Below are 13,762 nucleotides of genomic sequence, written 5' to 3' on the forward strand. Positions count from 1 at the left end.
CTACAGCAACCTTTCCTTGGGAGGCTGATGTGGGGAATTCCAGACCCTGACAAGCTGCTTTCTGTCACTTGGTGTGGCACTGGGGGGATGTAAGATGCTAATGCTTTGTCACCTCTGACCCACAGCAGTCCAGTGACTCCCAGGACAGCAAAAGAGTCCAAGGACTTTCCATAATTACTGCCTGTAGGAGAAAAGCAAAGGAGGACCACACTGCTGGCCAGGTCACCCAGGACCCACCACAACCCCATCCCTCTACAGGGCTGGGACCTTCCAGGGTGCGTAGCCCTGGCCCCAGCTCTCCCATGTGGCTGGCATCTGCCCTCCTCAGCATCCCAGACACTGCACACAGCGCAGGCAGAGAGGGAGGGTGGCAGCTCCTGGTCCTCTGAGACAGCCCCTAACAAACGCCTCCTTCGCTCTAGGTAAGCTCATTAACTCAGCTCATGAACCTTAAGCATGTCACTGATTAAAACAACGTGTGTGCCACACTGACGGACCGAGAGTCGCCGATTCCTGACACCACATTCTCCAGAGAGGTGAAGAAACTCTCCAGAGACATGGCAGAATAATTAAATTTAAAACAACCCAAAACACAAACAAACAACAAACCAATAGTAAACAAAGACTCCTGGGACGGATACAGGATCGGAAATCACAGCAGTCAGTACGAACTGCTCTAAATTATCCTGAAATGTTCCCATCCCTTCTCATCACGTTTGCAGGAACCTGAAACACAGCACCAGGAGCTTTTATCACAGAGTTTCTGACCATAAGCTTCATTGGAAAGAGAGGAAATATTAAGGAAAAAAAATGGCAAGGAGGTATCTCCCAACTGAGGCTGTATTTTGAGACAATATTTATTCGATATTATTAAAAGCAATGTCCTCGTTCTCAGTGTTCATCAGCTCTCAGCACAAACAAGTTCAATAATAAAGGAGCAAACAACCAAAGGAGTGGGAATAAAAATCTCCGTACTCTCCAGAGCTGGGTTTTCTTCACAACATATGTGGGGATAGATTCAAAGTAGTTGTCCCGGCTATGTGTTACTGCCATATCCTGCAGCATCAGCACAGCCAAAGCCAAGCACAATTAGACAAATCATGTATTCCAAGGGGGATCCCCAGCTTCAACTGTTCCTGCTGTTAAGACCCCACTTAGCTGCTATTTTTTCCAGATTACATCACTTGTTTGCTTTGTTTATTAGATTCCAAGCTGACTGTTCCCTGGGATATAATAACCCTTTTCCCAAGAGGAGGAGGCTTGTGCCTTTCTCTCCCCTCGCTAGCAGCCTTCTTCTCCTAGGAGCTCAACACAGCCACACAAAGTCAGAGCAGCTCCAAACAAACCCTCTGCTAATGGGCTCCACATGGCCACACAAACTCACCGCAGTTCCAAAAAAACACGTGGAGTACAAAGTTTCGGCTGCCGAGATCCCTGTGGAGGACTTCTGGCACATGACACTCGCTCTTACGGTGTTTGCTAACGAAGGATAATTTCCTTATCCAGGCCCAATTCCCATTCCTGTCTCTCTGGCGAAGGTGACATGAGTCTGCCCATGGCTGTGCTCAGCCACAGACTCAAGAGGGAAGTAGGGCAGGCAGTCCAAACCCTCCCGTGCTATTATCTTGTCCTATGAATCAGCTCCATAGTTATCTGTCAAGGGAAATACCCTGGAACTCAGACTCCAGTCACTTGCCGTGGCCACCAAAGAACAACTCTGTGCCACCAGTGCCGTAAGCTGTGCCTTCCCAGGAGGAGCGGTATGCTCCTCTGGGATCAGCAAGGCTCCCGTGAGTCATGTCTGACACAGGAACTCAGACAGGAGCGGTGCCAGAGACCTGTCCAGCTCATCCCAGAGATCAAGCTGGCAGACTATTTCTGAGGACAATTTATATGAAAATTAAAATATTTAAGCCCCTTTAACAGACAAAGGATACTTCATGAGACAAAAAAGTGCCAGCAGCCAGCTTAGATTCCCTTCGGAAGGGGAGTATGGCCTGACCTAACTGCTTCATCCCAGATGAAGGAAAGAAGGAAAACAGAATGAAACAGAGCAATGGAACAGGCAGTGGGGATAATATGAATGGCCAGAGCAGCACCGCTCCCCACGGAACTCATCTGCGCTCTTCCCGGTGTTAATGCAGCAGCAAGCATTAGGAGCCCGGCTGGCAGGACTTCCCTTCCTCTTCCTCTCCTGGCCCCCAGTCTGCCCGCCCTGAGCCCTGCCCGGCACTTACTGAGCCATCCCACGCTGGGGCTGCGCTGCACTCCCAGTTCATCATCCAAGGTGCGGGTTGCCAGGCAGGGCACGGAGCTCTCGAGCGGGCTGCGTGCTTGTGCCAGGCAAGCAGGAGACAGGTGCAGCAGCAAAGAGCAGGAAGAGAGCAAAGGGGAAAAGTTAAAAGAAAAGAAAATAAAATTATGCCAGAAAGAAAGGCTCAAGCAGTGGTACAGGGAAGCCAGGCAGGAGAGAAGGTTTGAGCTACACGGTGCGGCCACCAAAGCCCACTCATTTAGATCCTGACATCTCCACCGCAGCTCCACCTCGCAGCATTCACCTGGCAGGGCTGGACACAGCTTTCCATCCCTGGTGTCTGAAATGCAGGCATCTTTGAAGTAGATCTCAAGGAAGTGAATGAGCAGCTGCAGTGCTGGTGGCACTGAACAGTTCCAGGCTGTACCACCATCAGTAACAGCAGATTTTTGAAAATAAAGATGAGGTCATGTCCCATGAGGCAACTTTGAGCATCCTGATCCCATCCGTACATACTCAGGCACACCAATGCCGACTTGGAAATGCTCACCTTAGTCTGCAAATGCTTCCAATGATGCCAATACGTACATAGATAGGGATTTTCCAAGCATTCCTTAGACACCACCTCATTTCTGACTTCAACTGCTCTCCTCTGTGCTGGTATTGTTCAGCTGATGCCACTGTTCAGCTATAAAGGCACTGAGGTAACAGTTCATGTGAAAAACACCAAACTGATTAATGCTGAACCAGAGGAGACATGGCAGCCCCATCCCTGCAAGTGTCCAAGGGACAGGGCTTGGAGTAATCTGCTTCCAGTGGCAGGGGGCTGCAACAAGGTGGTCCCTCCAACTCAACTTCAGCTCCCTTCCAACTCAAACTCTTCTAGGATTCTAAAACAGAATAAAACCTTTCTCCCCCCCCCACAGCCAGGTGCCCTCCTGTCTGTGCCTCAACTGACACCTTGCCAACAGCCTGCTATTCCCCCTCAACTGTTTCCAAACCACACTGCCAGCACAGTGTGAACAAACAGTGCTCAGGAGGTGTTTAGGCAGCGCCCACGCAGTGATGGGACCATGCCATTATTTATGGTGGTTAAACACACGCACTTAAACACATCACAGTTTTCTACTGGCTGGCCCTGCCAGCTTGGGTTTAGCAGCATTTGATCATTTCCCACTTGCCAAAGGCTCCCACAGGTGTTAAATTATACGAAACGCTGGCAGGCACAAAGCTCTGAAAGAAAAATCTCAAAATATCATCACAGAAGTCTGGTAAATACTGATCAGTCCCCGGGAACCTGCAGAAGCGATGGAGACCACAGATCCCATGTTATACCGTGGCAAACCCCCAAGGTGTGCCAGCTGGAGAGCTGCTAGCCCAGGCGTTACGTACTGCTCCAAGGGTGCAGGACAAGGGCTGTGCCAGGAAGGGATACAAAGAACTCTTCAAAAGCCACTCAACAAAACCAGACACACACAAAAACCTGTAAAAAACTCATCAAAAACTCCTGCAGGAGACCCATCATCATGGAACGTAGAAATACCCTTGCAGAACACCTCATACGCTCAACCTGCTACCAATGGAAGCAAGGAAAAGGGCTGTGTCTTCTCAAGGTAATGTGGAGGGATTGCTTAGTCCAGCTTTGTATGCCCAGAATTTTGACAATCATCTTTTTCCTGCTGAAGAGACAGCAAAGGAGTGTGGTGATTTATTCTCCTCCATCTATGGCACACAAGGAACAAACCTCTTTTGCCCAATTCCTTTCCCAGAGCACAGGGATTCCTGACAAAACATCCTGCACGACCTACATCCACCTCTACGATGCAGCAATGAAGAGCAGGTGCCAGAGCACACCTTGGCCGTGTCTCTGCCCATCTGATCTCTACCTTACCTTCAAACAGAGCAGTGACATGAAAGATGGGGGCTGAGGATGACTTGCTCCCAGGGACCACAGAGCCACTCCAGTCCCTAGGGAGGGTTGGGAAAGGATAGAGATGCTCCAGGAACACTTATGGCAGGGAGATGGGTAGTACATCATTCTTTCTTAGGTTCCTGAATTTCTAGAGGCATCTGGGATAACTGCATGGGGCTCATTGATCTCAGAAGTCAAAAATAACATTTTGGAGGCCCTAAGACTTCAGTTATTTAAGCACTCGGAACCAAGTGAGATAGAGGCACCTCAGGGGGTTTTTTTGAGCCATGGCCCAGGGCATATTTCCAAATTTCAGATCTAGCAAACAGATCCTGCCCCTGGAAGTGTTCTAGGGCAAGTTGGCCAGCTTGCAGAAGGTGTCCCTGCTGAGCCAGTCAAGCAGGGGGCAGCTACACCAGCCTATAAAGCTGTTGTACAGAGGGCAAGCAGATGCCTAGACCTGGTGGCAGCATCAATATTGGATGGGAGTTTCACTGACACTGAAATGAAAACAAACACCTACCCGGAAAGAAACTCTAGGGAAATTTAGGAGTGCCTGGGGCTGGTGGCACAGTCATTATGGTGATTAGCTATGCTAAGAGACAGCTGCACTCCCGTTGGCCTCATAAAAATTTTATCTGTCTAAAGGACACGCGAGACTCATTGAATCCAAGGTATAACCAGATCAAATACGCTCTGTAGTTACTTTTTCATTAAATTGTAAATAATAAATAAGAGTAACCACTATTCATGAGGTATTTTCCCCCTATGTCAGTTTCACCCTCCTAAAGTCTCAATGCATTTGTACTGTCACGGAACAGAATGTGTTATACATCTTCTGAGCACATAAATATGACAGGTGGGAGAACAGAGACAGAACAACATAAAAGGAGTGGCTGATGGCCAGACGAGGAAAGAATTCCTGGAGAATGAATCCAACTGAGCCGCACCTGCAGAGCCCAGTCACACGAACAAGAAATGAATGAAATTGAAATCACTTAAAATCCAAGTAAAGAAGGCCCTTAGCCACGAAGAATGAGCATGGGCTGACTGAGAATGTGAGGAATGCCCTTTGTTGGCACCACTCTTCCTGGGCTAAGCTCTGCCTATGTGCAGGAAAAGCGGTTTTCAGCCAAGAACTGAGGGCATCCCCTACAAGAGGTGACTGAAACGCCCAAGCATCAGTAGCTGAAGACATGTCTGGTGTTCAACCTCCCACACTCCACGGCCACAGGCCAGGATTCCACTCTTCACAGCAAACCCAGCCATCAAAGGTCCAGAAAGGGTCGGAGTCACAGAGGTGGTAACAGAAAGCAGATGCTTTCCATTTCCATCCAAACTGTGGGGAGCACACCATGGGAAGGCATCCACAAGGCCAGGTTGGCTGGGGCTTGTTGCAATGTGGTCTAGCAGAAGGAGTCCCTGGCCATGGCTCTTCCAGCTATAGGACTCATCTGGCCATGCTGAGCCCCTTCCCGAAAGCTGTGATTTCCTCACAGTGCTCTCTCTAGAGTCCAGTCCCTCTCTGCTCCATTGGACTCCTGCAGGGACATTCACCAAGAATGCTCCCTTGGCTCACATTACTGCACCTTGCCTTCCTCGCTCAATCACCACCTTATCAAGGCACTCGGACACAGCGAGAGGCATCACCCAGAGCTAAAGACAGTCTCCACATGCACACACACTCCTGCTGCAAAATCAAAGGATGATTCAAGGCAGGAAATATTAAGGAAGTATGAGAATAGGTTATGAAGGAATGTTAGGGTGAGTTTTAGAAGCCAAACACAGCAAGCTAAGAGGCCTTTGGTGAAGCAAGAAGAAAAGAATTTCTTCACCTGCTTTTATTTCTGGGTATTTTTAAATGGCAACTTTTAGTCCAATTTCCAGACTGCCACAGGAGACAGTTAAGAGAACTCCAAGGCATGACAAGAGGCTTGAAACTCCTCCTTTTTTTATTACCATGGGCAAGAATACCCCAAATCTCCACCCAGGGGCAAGCACTGAGTCAGTGCTCAGGCCTCCGTAGCTGTCTGCATATACACACACACACACATTTAGGGACACCATTACCAACGTGGCACTACCTATTACATCATTTTTAGAGAGAAGAAGAGACATATTCACAACACACACCACAAAACTATTTTAAGATGAATAAAGCAAGATGGAAATCAGCATTACCCCACTGGACAATGATTGTGTGGCAATAAAATGCAAGCCAGATGTTACTGCCAGGTCATTTTTGATTCACAGTGCCACCGACACTGTCTGTTACAGACACGGAATGTGCATGGAAGCTTCGTCTCTGCCCAAATGTTTCAGGTGATCAGCCTTTTAAGGTTCAGGCGCCACCAAAGTTTTTTGCAAATCTCTCTTTCCTGTTGTTGATCCTAAACCATCTCCTAGACGCCAGCTGCAAGGGCACCCCCCGCTTCCTGCCTGCCCCTCGAGTCCCTGTCAGTCCAGTGAAGATGTGGTTAGAGCGCCGTGCCACGGCCGAAGCAGCCTGCGGAGCCCCCGCTGATGTGCCATCAGCACGGTCTCGCTGCTCCCACGGGGGTTAGGAAAGCAGTGTCAGGGCCACGCAGTTAGTTCTGGGCGGGCGGGCTGCTGTGACAGAGAAGGCTATAGCCAGGTAGCCTCTGCATTACCATTATCGGGGTTGGAAAACATCCTACTTGCACTGGAGACGGTCTTTCCAATGTCAGCCAGCGAGCGCAGGTTGGATTTCTTGGTCTGGTGCCGGTGCTTCCTGAGCAGCGTGTAGGTGACCTTGTCCTTCAGTTCAGATTTCAACAGCCCCGTCTCGATCTGATTGTCAACGATCATCTCTGTGGCAGGCACAGGAAGGGGGAGGGAGGGGAGAGCAAAATTAACCACAGAGCTCAAAACTGCTTCCAGGGAGGGCAGACAGAGAGAGGGGTTGGAGGCATTTTCATCCATCTCAAAGCCAGGTCTTATTTGTATGAAAATCTCTTTTAGACATTCCTCTTGCAACAGAACATGAGCATTTCCATTCAGCACGAGCCACTAACACACCCCTATTGCACTGAGATTTCCTTCTGCTATTTCCTACATGCCACGGAGCCTATTTCAAAGACCAGTGTAAGATGGCTCTTAGCTCAGGAATGGAATCCCCTCTCAGTCCAGACTTTCATGAAGATGCTATAACTCGACTGCAAGTTCCATGATGCTCCCAAAAAGCACACAGGAAAACTTCTATCAGATTCAACCAGGCCTGAGTTCACCTTAGAGGCCCCCAGTAAAGCCTAATCTAAAGATAGGAAGAAGTCCTGGAGATGAGCCACTAATTAAATTATTCACTTGAGGACTGAAGTGACGGCAACTACAAACGGCAGAACTTGCTCCAGTTACCACAGGATGTATTGTATATGGCTTTACTTTTCATGGAGTCACCAGGAGAAAAGGCATCCTCAATGCCTGCTCACTTCCCATCAGTTCCCTTCTTTCTCCTCCCTTATCCCAGAGAAAAAAGGCAAAAAGGTGGCCAGGCTTATGAACAATGTCCCCTGTGCAGTAAATCTCGCATGAAGTTGTTCCCTTGATGACTTGAGTTCATGAGCTGTCCCCTGAAGGCAAGTGGCAGCTCATATTTGTCTGCTGGTAACTTTTATTTGTGCTAATAATAAAAGTTATTGCAAGGGGGAGGCAGGACACGCATCACATTTGCTAACTCAGTGAGTCAGAAAGTCATCCTCTACGTGCTGCTCAAGAATTAATGCCTCTTCAAATCCCTAAGGAAGAGCCTAGTTCTTCCTCTCAAATTAAGACAGGATGGGTATACACACGTAGGTACCCTTACACAACGTGTTTGGCAAAAGGCTGACCTTTGTTAAGGGTAATTTTAATACAAACTTTTCTTGCTCATGGTTTTGGTTAGTGATTTTTGGAGGATTTCCTTCAGAACCTTCATTCGAGTTTATCCCTCTCTATCTGGCACTTCCCTTCCCTGATAAAAAACTGATAAAAAACAAACAACAAAGAGAGTTTTTCTTTGGAGTTTTCCTTTCCTGTGTGTCATTAGCAAACACCAGCCAAGTGATCATGATTAAATCATCCTGGAAATCCAGTCCTGGATATCCCTACCTGTCTGATTAAGGGTCTGCACCAGCAAAAACACCCCGCTCAGGACAGTGTCACGGTGTCACAGCAACAGCAGCCACTGATGTGTAATTTAATCTCCTAGGAATTAGATTTAATTTGGGTGCTGAAGAAGGAGATTGAAAGTGACATCTCGAAGGGACTTCAAAAGAAAATTTAATGTTTGAGGGTTTAAGGTTTCAGACCATGAACATCGGCTTCCGAAGCAGGTTCACCTTCAGCAGAAAACTTGAGAAGTTCTTGGGGGTTTTATTTTGTTAAAACTTTGCAAAGCTGTGCATTTGGATACACAGACACAAAATAAAAGGAAGATAAATGTCAACATAAGCACTTGCAAAGTAAGTTCAAAACTCTGTATTTAGCACCAGAAGCAGCTGTAATTCCAAGTCTTACGATCCAGTGTATGGGAGAATTCCAAGCCAGGATAATTTTGACCTTACTTCCTGAGATGATCATTCAAAGCACTGAGTTTTGGCAGCGGAAATATTTAATTTTGCTCTTTTAGCTCTCTTCATGTAAAGGCTCTTAAACTTGGCATTTTGGTTAAATGTCCCTCCACTGAATGGCTCACTTGGAAAATTTATTTTCTTTAGGTTCTCACATGCCACGGGCAACATAATCTGACTCTCAGAACGTCACTGAGCGTCACCTCGGGCCACAGCTAATTTGACCGTACAAAACCTGCTCTCCCATTCTGCAGAGCAGAGCACCAGCTGGTGCTGGGAGTGCTCTCTTCCTCTCCCTTGCTGGGGGTCGGGGGATATCCCATCCTAAACACAGACCCATCTGCCTTCAGTGGGCAGCTGAACACCTCACCCAAGAGCCCTCCTGGCCCGAGTCGCTCTGCATGAACGGTGCCTGAGGGGTATCTGCCCACAGAGACATGGCCCTTTCACATGTCACCTTTTCCATAGAGAACATAAATTGATGTCTTTTAGTCTTCTTCCAGCACTGAGAAGGACTCTTTTCATCTGTTAACCTTTTCCAGGTACTTTCTAGTTTTCCCCTCTTATCCCTTGATCTTTCTTTTTATTTCCTCTATTATTGGAAAAGCGGCGCTTTTTTATTAAAACCATCCATAAAACCACACCAGGGTTAATAACACTTTCTGAGGAAGCATGAGGGAAAGAGCCAAAGCAGGTGTACTTACCCACCACCTGGGGGAGGGAAGAGGCCTCCATATCCAGCATGATGGAGCCCTTCTCTATGCATGTCCTCAGCTCGAACAGGCTGTGCAGAGACAAGGTGGCCACATGCGGTTTGCTCCATCGCTCCCCACCTTGTTCTACCTTCTCCTCGAACTTGATCCACCTACAACAGGGCAGAGCAATGAGATGGGGTTAAGGCTGTTGCCTCCTTGCAGGGAAATAAATCAGCGTTTCTGGAAATAAGGAAACTTACCCTTCACTATGTTAGCACTTCCTGTTTAATGGTTGGATTCTATCATCTTAGAGGGCTGTTCCAAACAAAATGATTCTGTGATTCAAATTTAGGTGATAAAAGATGGAATCAGCCACCACCAAGATGCAGGCAGCATGGAATAGTGCTGTCTCCATGCCCACAGGCTGACAAAGTGGGGCAGAGAGGAGCATATCCCAGTCATGTCTGAAGGTGCTCTTAGAGAACATACGAGCCACCAAAAGAGAAGGCACAAATTAAGGAAGGAGCTCATTCTTTTCCTCCAGCTTGCTGTTTAATGATTTAACCAAGCAGGTCTGAAAAATCCAGAAAACTTATCTCTAATGGAAGGTGAGAGCAAAGGGTAAATCCCAGTTGTGCAAAACACTCTTTACACCCCTAAAACTACATCCCAACAACGGGGAAGCACGAGGCTCCATGTCCCTGGGCTACAGCCCACCCCCACTTCCCCCTGCAGCCTTGACCCTGCCCTTGGCTCTGCTGCACCCAGCCTGGAGCACGCAGGGATGGGCAGCTGGGATGGAGCACGTGGCTCCTGCATGGGCTGGGGGATCTCAGCTGGCCCACACCTTCTTCCTTACCACAGCATCCAGCAACGGCTTTGGTGTAAACTGGGGATGCAGGAAAAGGTGGTTCAATATGCCCTAATGGCAAAGCAGAAATGCTTTTTAATCCCCTCTTGAGACACCATTTTAATATATGTGGAAAATGAAAATTCCAGTGACTAATATAAAGGGATTATTAAGAAAAAACCCCCACACGCATAAGGTAAGGAAGCTCATATATTTGTTCAAAAGAATGTTATCTTTAATCCTGAAAAATGTATTACTTGAGGATTAATCAATTATGCTTCACAATTGCAATAATCCCTTTTTGAGACTCTGTTTTTTTAAAGCCGATTCTTAACTCAAGTTAAAAAACTGATTTTCATCTCCAATTTTAAAAGGTCCTTTTAGTTCACAAAAACTAAGTGTTTCCTAGGACACCTGAGGGACCTGGGTGGATGCAAATCTGCGCACTTCAGGGGCTTTCTGTGATGTGGGACCAAGCTACATTTACCATGTAACAGCAGGAAGGCTGCAAATTACCAGTGTTTGTCCTTCCAGGGAAAGTGATTACTCACAACTACCAATATTTGCTTTTCGTTTACTTTTCTCACTAAAATCCACAATCCCAACACAATAAACCAAATATTAACATGCAAACCGGGGTGAACAAATGCCTGCTCAATTCATGCTATCAGGGAGTGGTATGGGTTGGGAGGGACCTCAAAGCTCACTTAGTTCCAAACTGCTGCCATGGGCAGGGGCACCTTCCACTAACCAGGCTGCACTAACATGGGAATGCCTGCATTCCAGAGGTGGTTCTAAGATACTGAATGAAGCAGAAAAAGGAAAAGACCTGCAGCAGCTGGAGGCCCTCAGCCTGTTGTGAGCCCCAGTGAAGTATCTTTGTCCACCAGAGTGTGAGGACTGTCGCTCTGTAAAGCAGGGAGATGGCAGGAAGGTGACAGGATTACAGAGAAAAGGAATGACAGTGCTGGACTGTGAGATGGTGGACACAGGTTTTTCAAACTTCTGTTATAATCTTTTTTGTTATATAAGCTGTGGCAGGAATTACATTTTTATCCTTCACCCTTTTACACCTGATAGTATCAACACAGCTTTCATGGGGCTGTTGAGAGTGAGGTGCAGCAGACAGAAGGAATGTGTAGATGTCAGAGCAGGAGGGAGATGAGGAAGGTAATTTGATTGTTTGTTCTCTCAAATACAAGCGCAGCCTTTAGCCCTGCACCAGCGTGCAGACAGTGTTGCTCTCCCCAGCTGGGAGCTGTGCAGTTCTACACTGGCACCAGGGTAAGCATCAACCCCACAAGGTCTCTTCTGTCCTCTCCTCTCTCCTCCATCCACACAGCCCTACACCTTTTCCTGTGCTCAGGACCTGCTCATGCAGCTTCCCAGTTGTTCTGCAGCAGCAGATGTAAAACAACTCCAAAACAGCTGACAGATCCTGGCTGAAGCACAGTGCCAGCCAGCTCTGGGTGCACTGGGAAACGCTCAGGGGCTCTCAGGAGGTTCTATGGTGCAAGATAAAGTAATTTCAGGAATGTACTGAAAAATCCTGAACAATCAGACACTTTGTAAGATCACTATCCACTAAGGCAGAAGGTTGGGCCAATTCAGAAATGAAACAGCACCTCAACAGGGTGCTTCATTACATTCTGTGTCATTTATACAAAGAATCATGGATCCATTCAGGTTGGCAAAGTCCTCTAAAATCATCCAATCCAAAAATTAATCCAGCAAAGACAAGGCCACTACCAACCCGTGTGCGTAAGCATCACATGTAAACAATTGTTAAATCCCACAAGAGATGAGGACTCCACCACCAGCTGGGGTAGACAACCCTATGGGTGGAAAAAGTCTTCCTAATATCTGACCTAAAACTCCCCTGGCACAACTTGAGGCTGTTTCCTCTCGTCCTGTGGTTTGCTACTTAGAAGAACAACCCCGGAGAAAACCCCACACACGGCTCAATGCAGCACTCCTACCAAAAGTGTGTAAAAACACCTAAATCAGGAAGTGCTGAATTCATGGTAAGACGAAAGAAGAGCAATAAAGAGACAAAAGGATGAGAAACAAATCAGAAGTTAGAGAGTAAAAGGTGGAAAGTCATTAACTAAGTTCCCCAAGTGACTGAGAAGCAAAAATAAACAAGATAAGAGGTAAAGGGGTAGGTGGTAGGCTCATTAAATCGTACATAAAGAAGATTAAGGTGACCAAACAGGGGCTAACTTTGAGCACAGACAGTGCCCTTAAGAGGGGGAGCTGGGGAAAGAGCTTAGCCCAGCCACCACAAAGGAAAAGGAAAACCCCCAGGCTCAGTGAGGACAATTGGGAATAGGTCAGTGATGTTCTGATATAATAAACTACATGTAACTTATAGCAGCCAGACCCCAAAACATCCCAGCCTTTTCATCATGGCTTTTTGACCAAAGTAACAGCAGTGTCAAAGAACCCGACCAAGGAACTCAAAGCAAACAACCCCATCCAGCACTTAACATGCACCTTGAATAACTTCTGCTCAAGAACATACCTTTAAACTTTTTTCCTATTTAAAATGAATTCCATCAGTAACTCACTAGCACAGGGACAGCTAAAACCTCCTAGTCTCAAAAGCTATTTTGGGGCAATAGTACTGAAGCGGTTTTGACTCAGCCAGAAACTTCTGGCAATTCCGGCCGAGACACGTCCCCCTTTGCAAAGCACAACTGAGCCCGTACTTTTCTCCCCACAGGCAAACTACTGCAATCAATCTGGCACTCTATTGTTTTCCTAATTCTTCTTTTGGAATATTTAAACAAACACTAAAATTCTCTCATTTATCAAAGAATGGTAATCTGAACTATACAGGCTCCTTTCTGTGGCTTCCCCATGCGGTCCTGCAGCAAGGATATTGCCCAACGGAATGCTAAAATAGCAATCTCCCACGGGAGCACTGCTGGCTACCCTTCCCTTTCAGGGTAAAGGAAAACCAACCCACCTTGCAGTCTCTTTCCACTCCATCTCCTGTCCATCGACAGCCAGAAGTTCGTCCAGCTCGGTGAAGAGCTGCGGGGGTGCGGGGCTGTCATCTTCCTCTCCGAGGATGAAGCGGATGCGCTCGGCAGCGGGGGAGACTGCAGAGGTGAAAATACTGCGGTTAACTGCCTGCGAGATGACCAGGGACGTGCGGCTCCTCTCCTTGCCCTGCTCCCCAAGACCATTCAGCTGTTTCTCCAGGCTGCCTTTGCCATCTGACATCCTCGTCGCTGTGGACGCAGGGGCGTGAGCAAGGGTGCCTCTATCTCCCTCTCTCCCCTTCCTTGCCTCCCACTGAACTTCTTACAAGTTCAAGCTGGGAGTAAAGTTCAGAAAAACTTGTCTCTTCCTACAGACCTTAACTATGTTACAGCAATTTGCAGTCCTTGTAAAAAAAAAAGCACTATGGAGCTCAGAACCAACGTGCTCTGTGGCGCTGCCCAAGGACCTGCCGCTCTCTGAGCAGTCTGGATC

The 13,762-nt window shown here is 47.4% G+C and overlaps 1 protein-coding gene across 1 annotated transcript in view; it reads right to left on the minus strand.

Annotated features, from left to right (window-relative positions):
- Positions 1-13,762, minus strand: part of SLC4A4 (solute carrier family 4 member 4) — a 97,838-nt gene that overhangs the window by 21,546 nt on the left and 62,530 nt on the right. The window contains exons 4-7 of the mRNA XM_058420771.1: positions 13,251-13,386; positions 9,439-9,599; positions 6,818-6,997; positions 2,238-2,333 (exon numbers count right to left, since the gene is read on the minus strand). Coding sequence (XP_058276754.1) covers positions 2,238-2,333; positions 6,818-6,997; positions 9,439-9,599; positions 13,251-13,386 — 573 coding nt within the window. The remainder of the gene's footprint in view (positions 1-2,237; positions 2,334-6,817; positions 6,998-9,438; positions 9,600-13,250; positions 13,387-13,762) is intronic.

Source organism: Hirundo rustica, chromosome 5 (assembly GCF_015227805.2).
Source record: "Hirundo rustica isolate bHirRus1 chromosome 5, bHirRus1.pri.v3, whole genome shotgun sequence".
Classification (NCBI taxonomy): domain Eukaryota; kingdom Metazoa; phylum Chordata; class Aves; order Passeriformes; family Hirundinidae; genus Hirundo; species Hirundo rustica.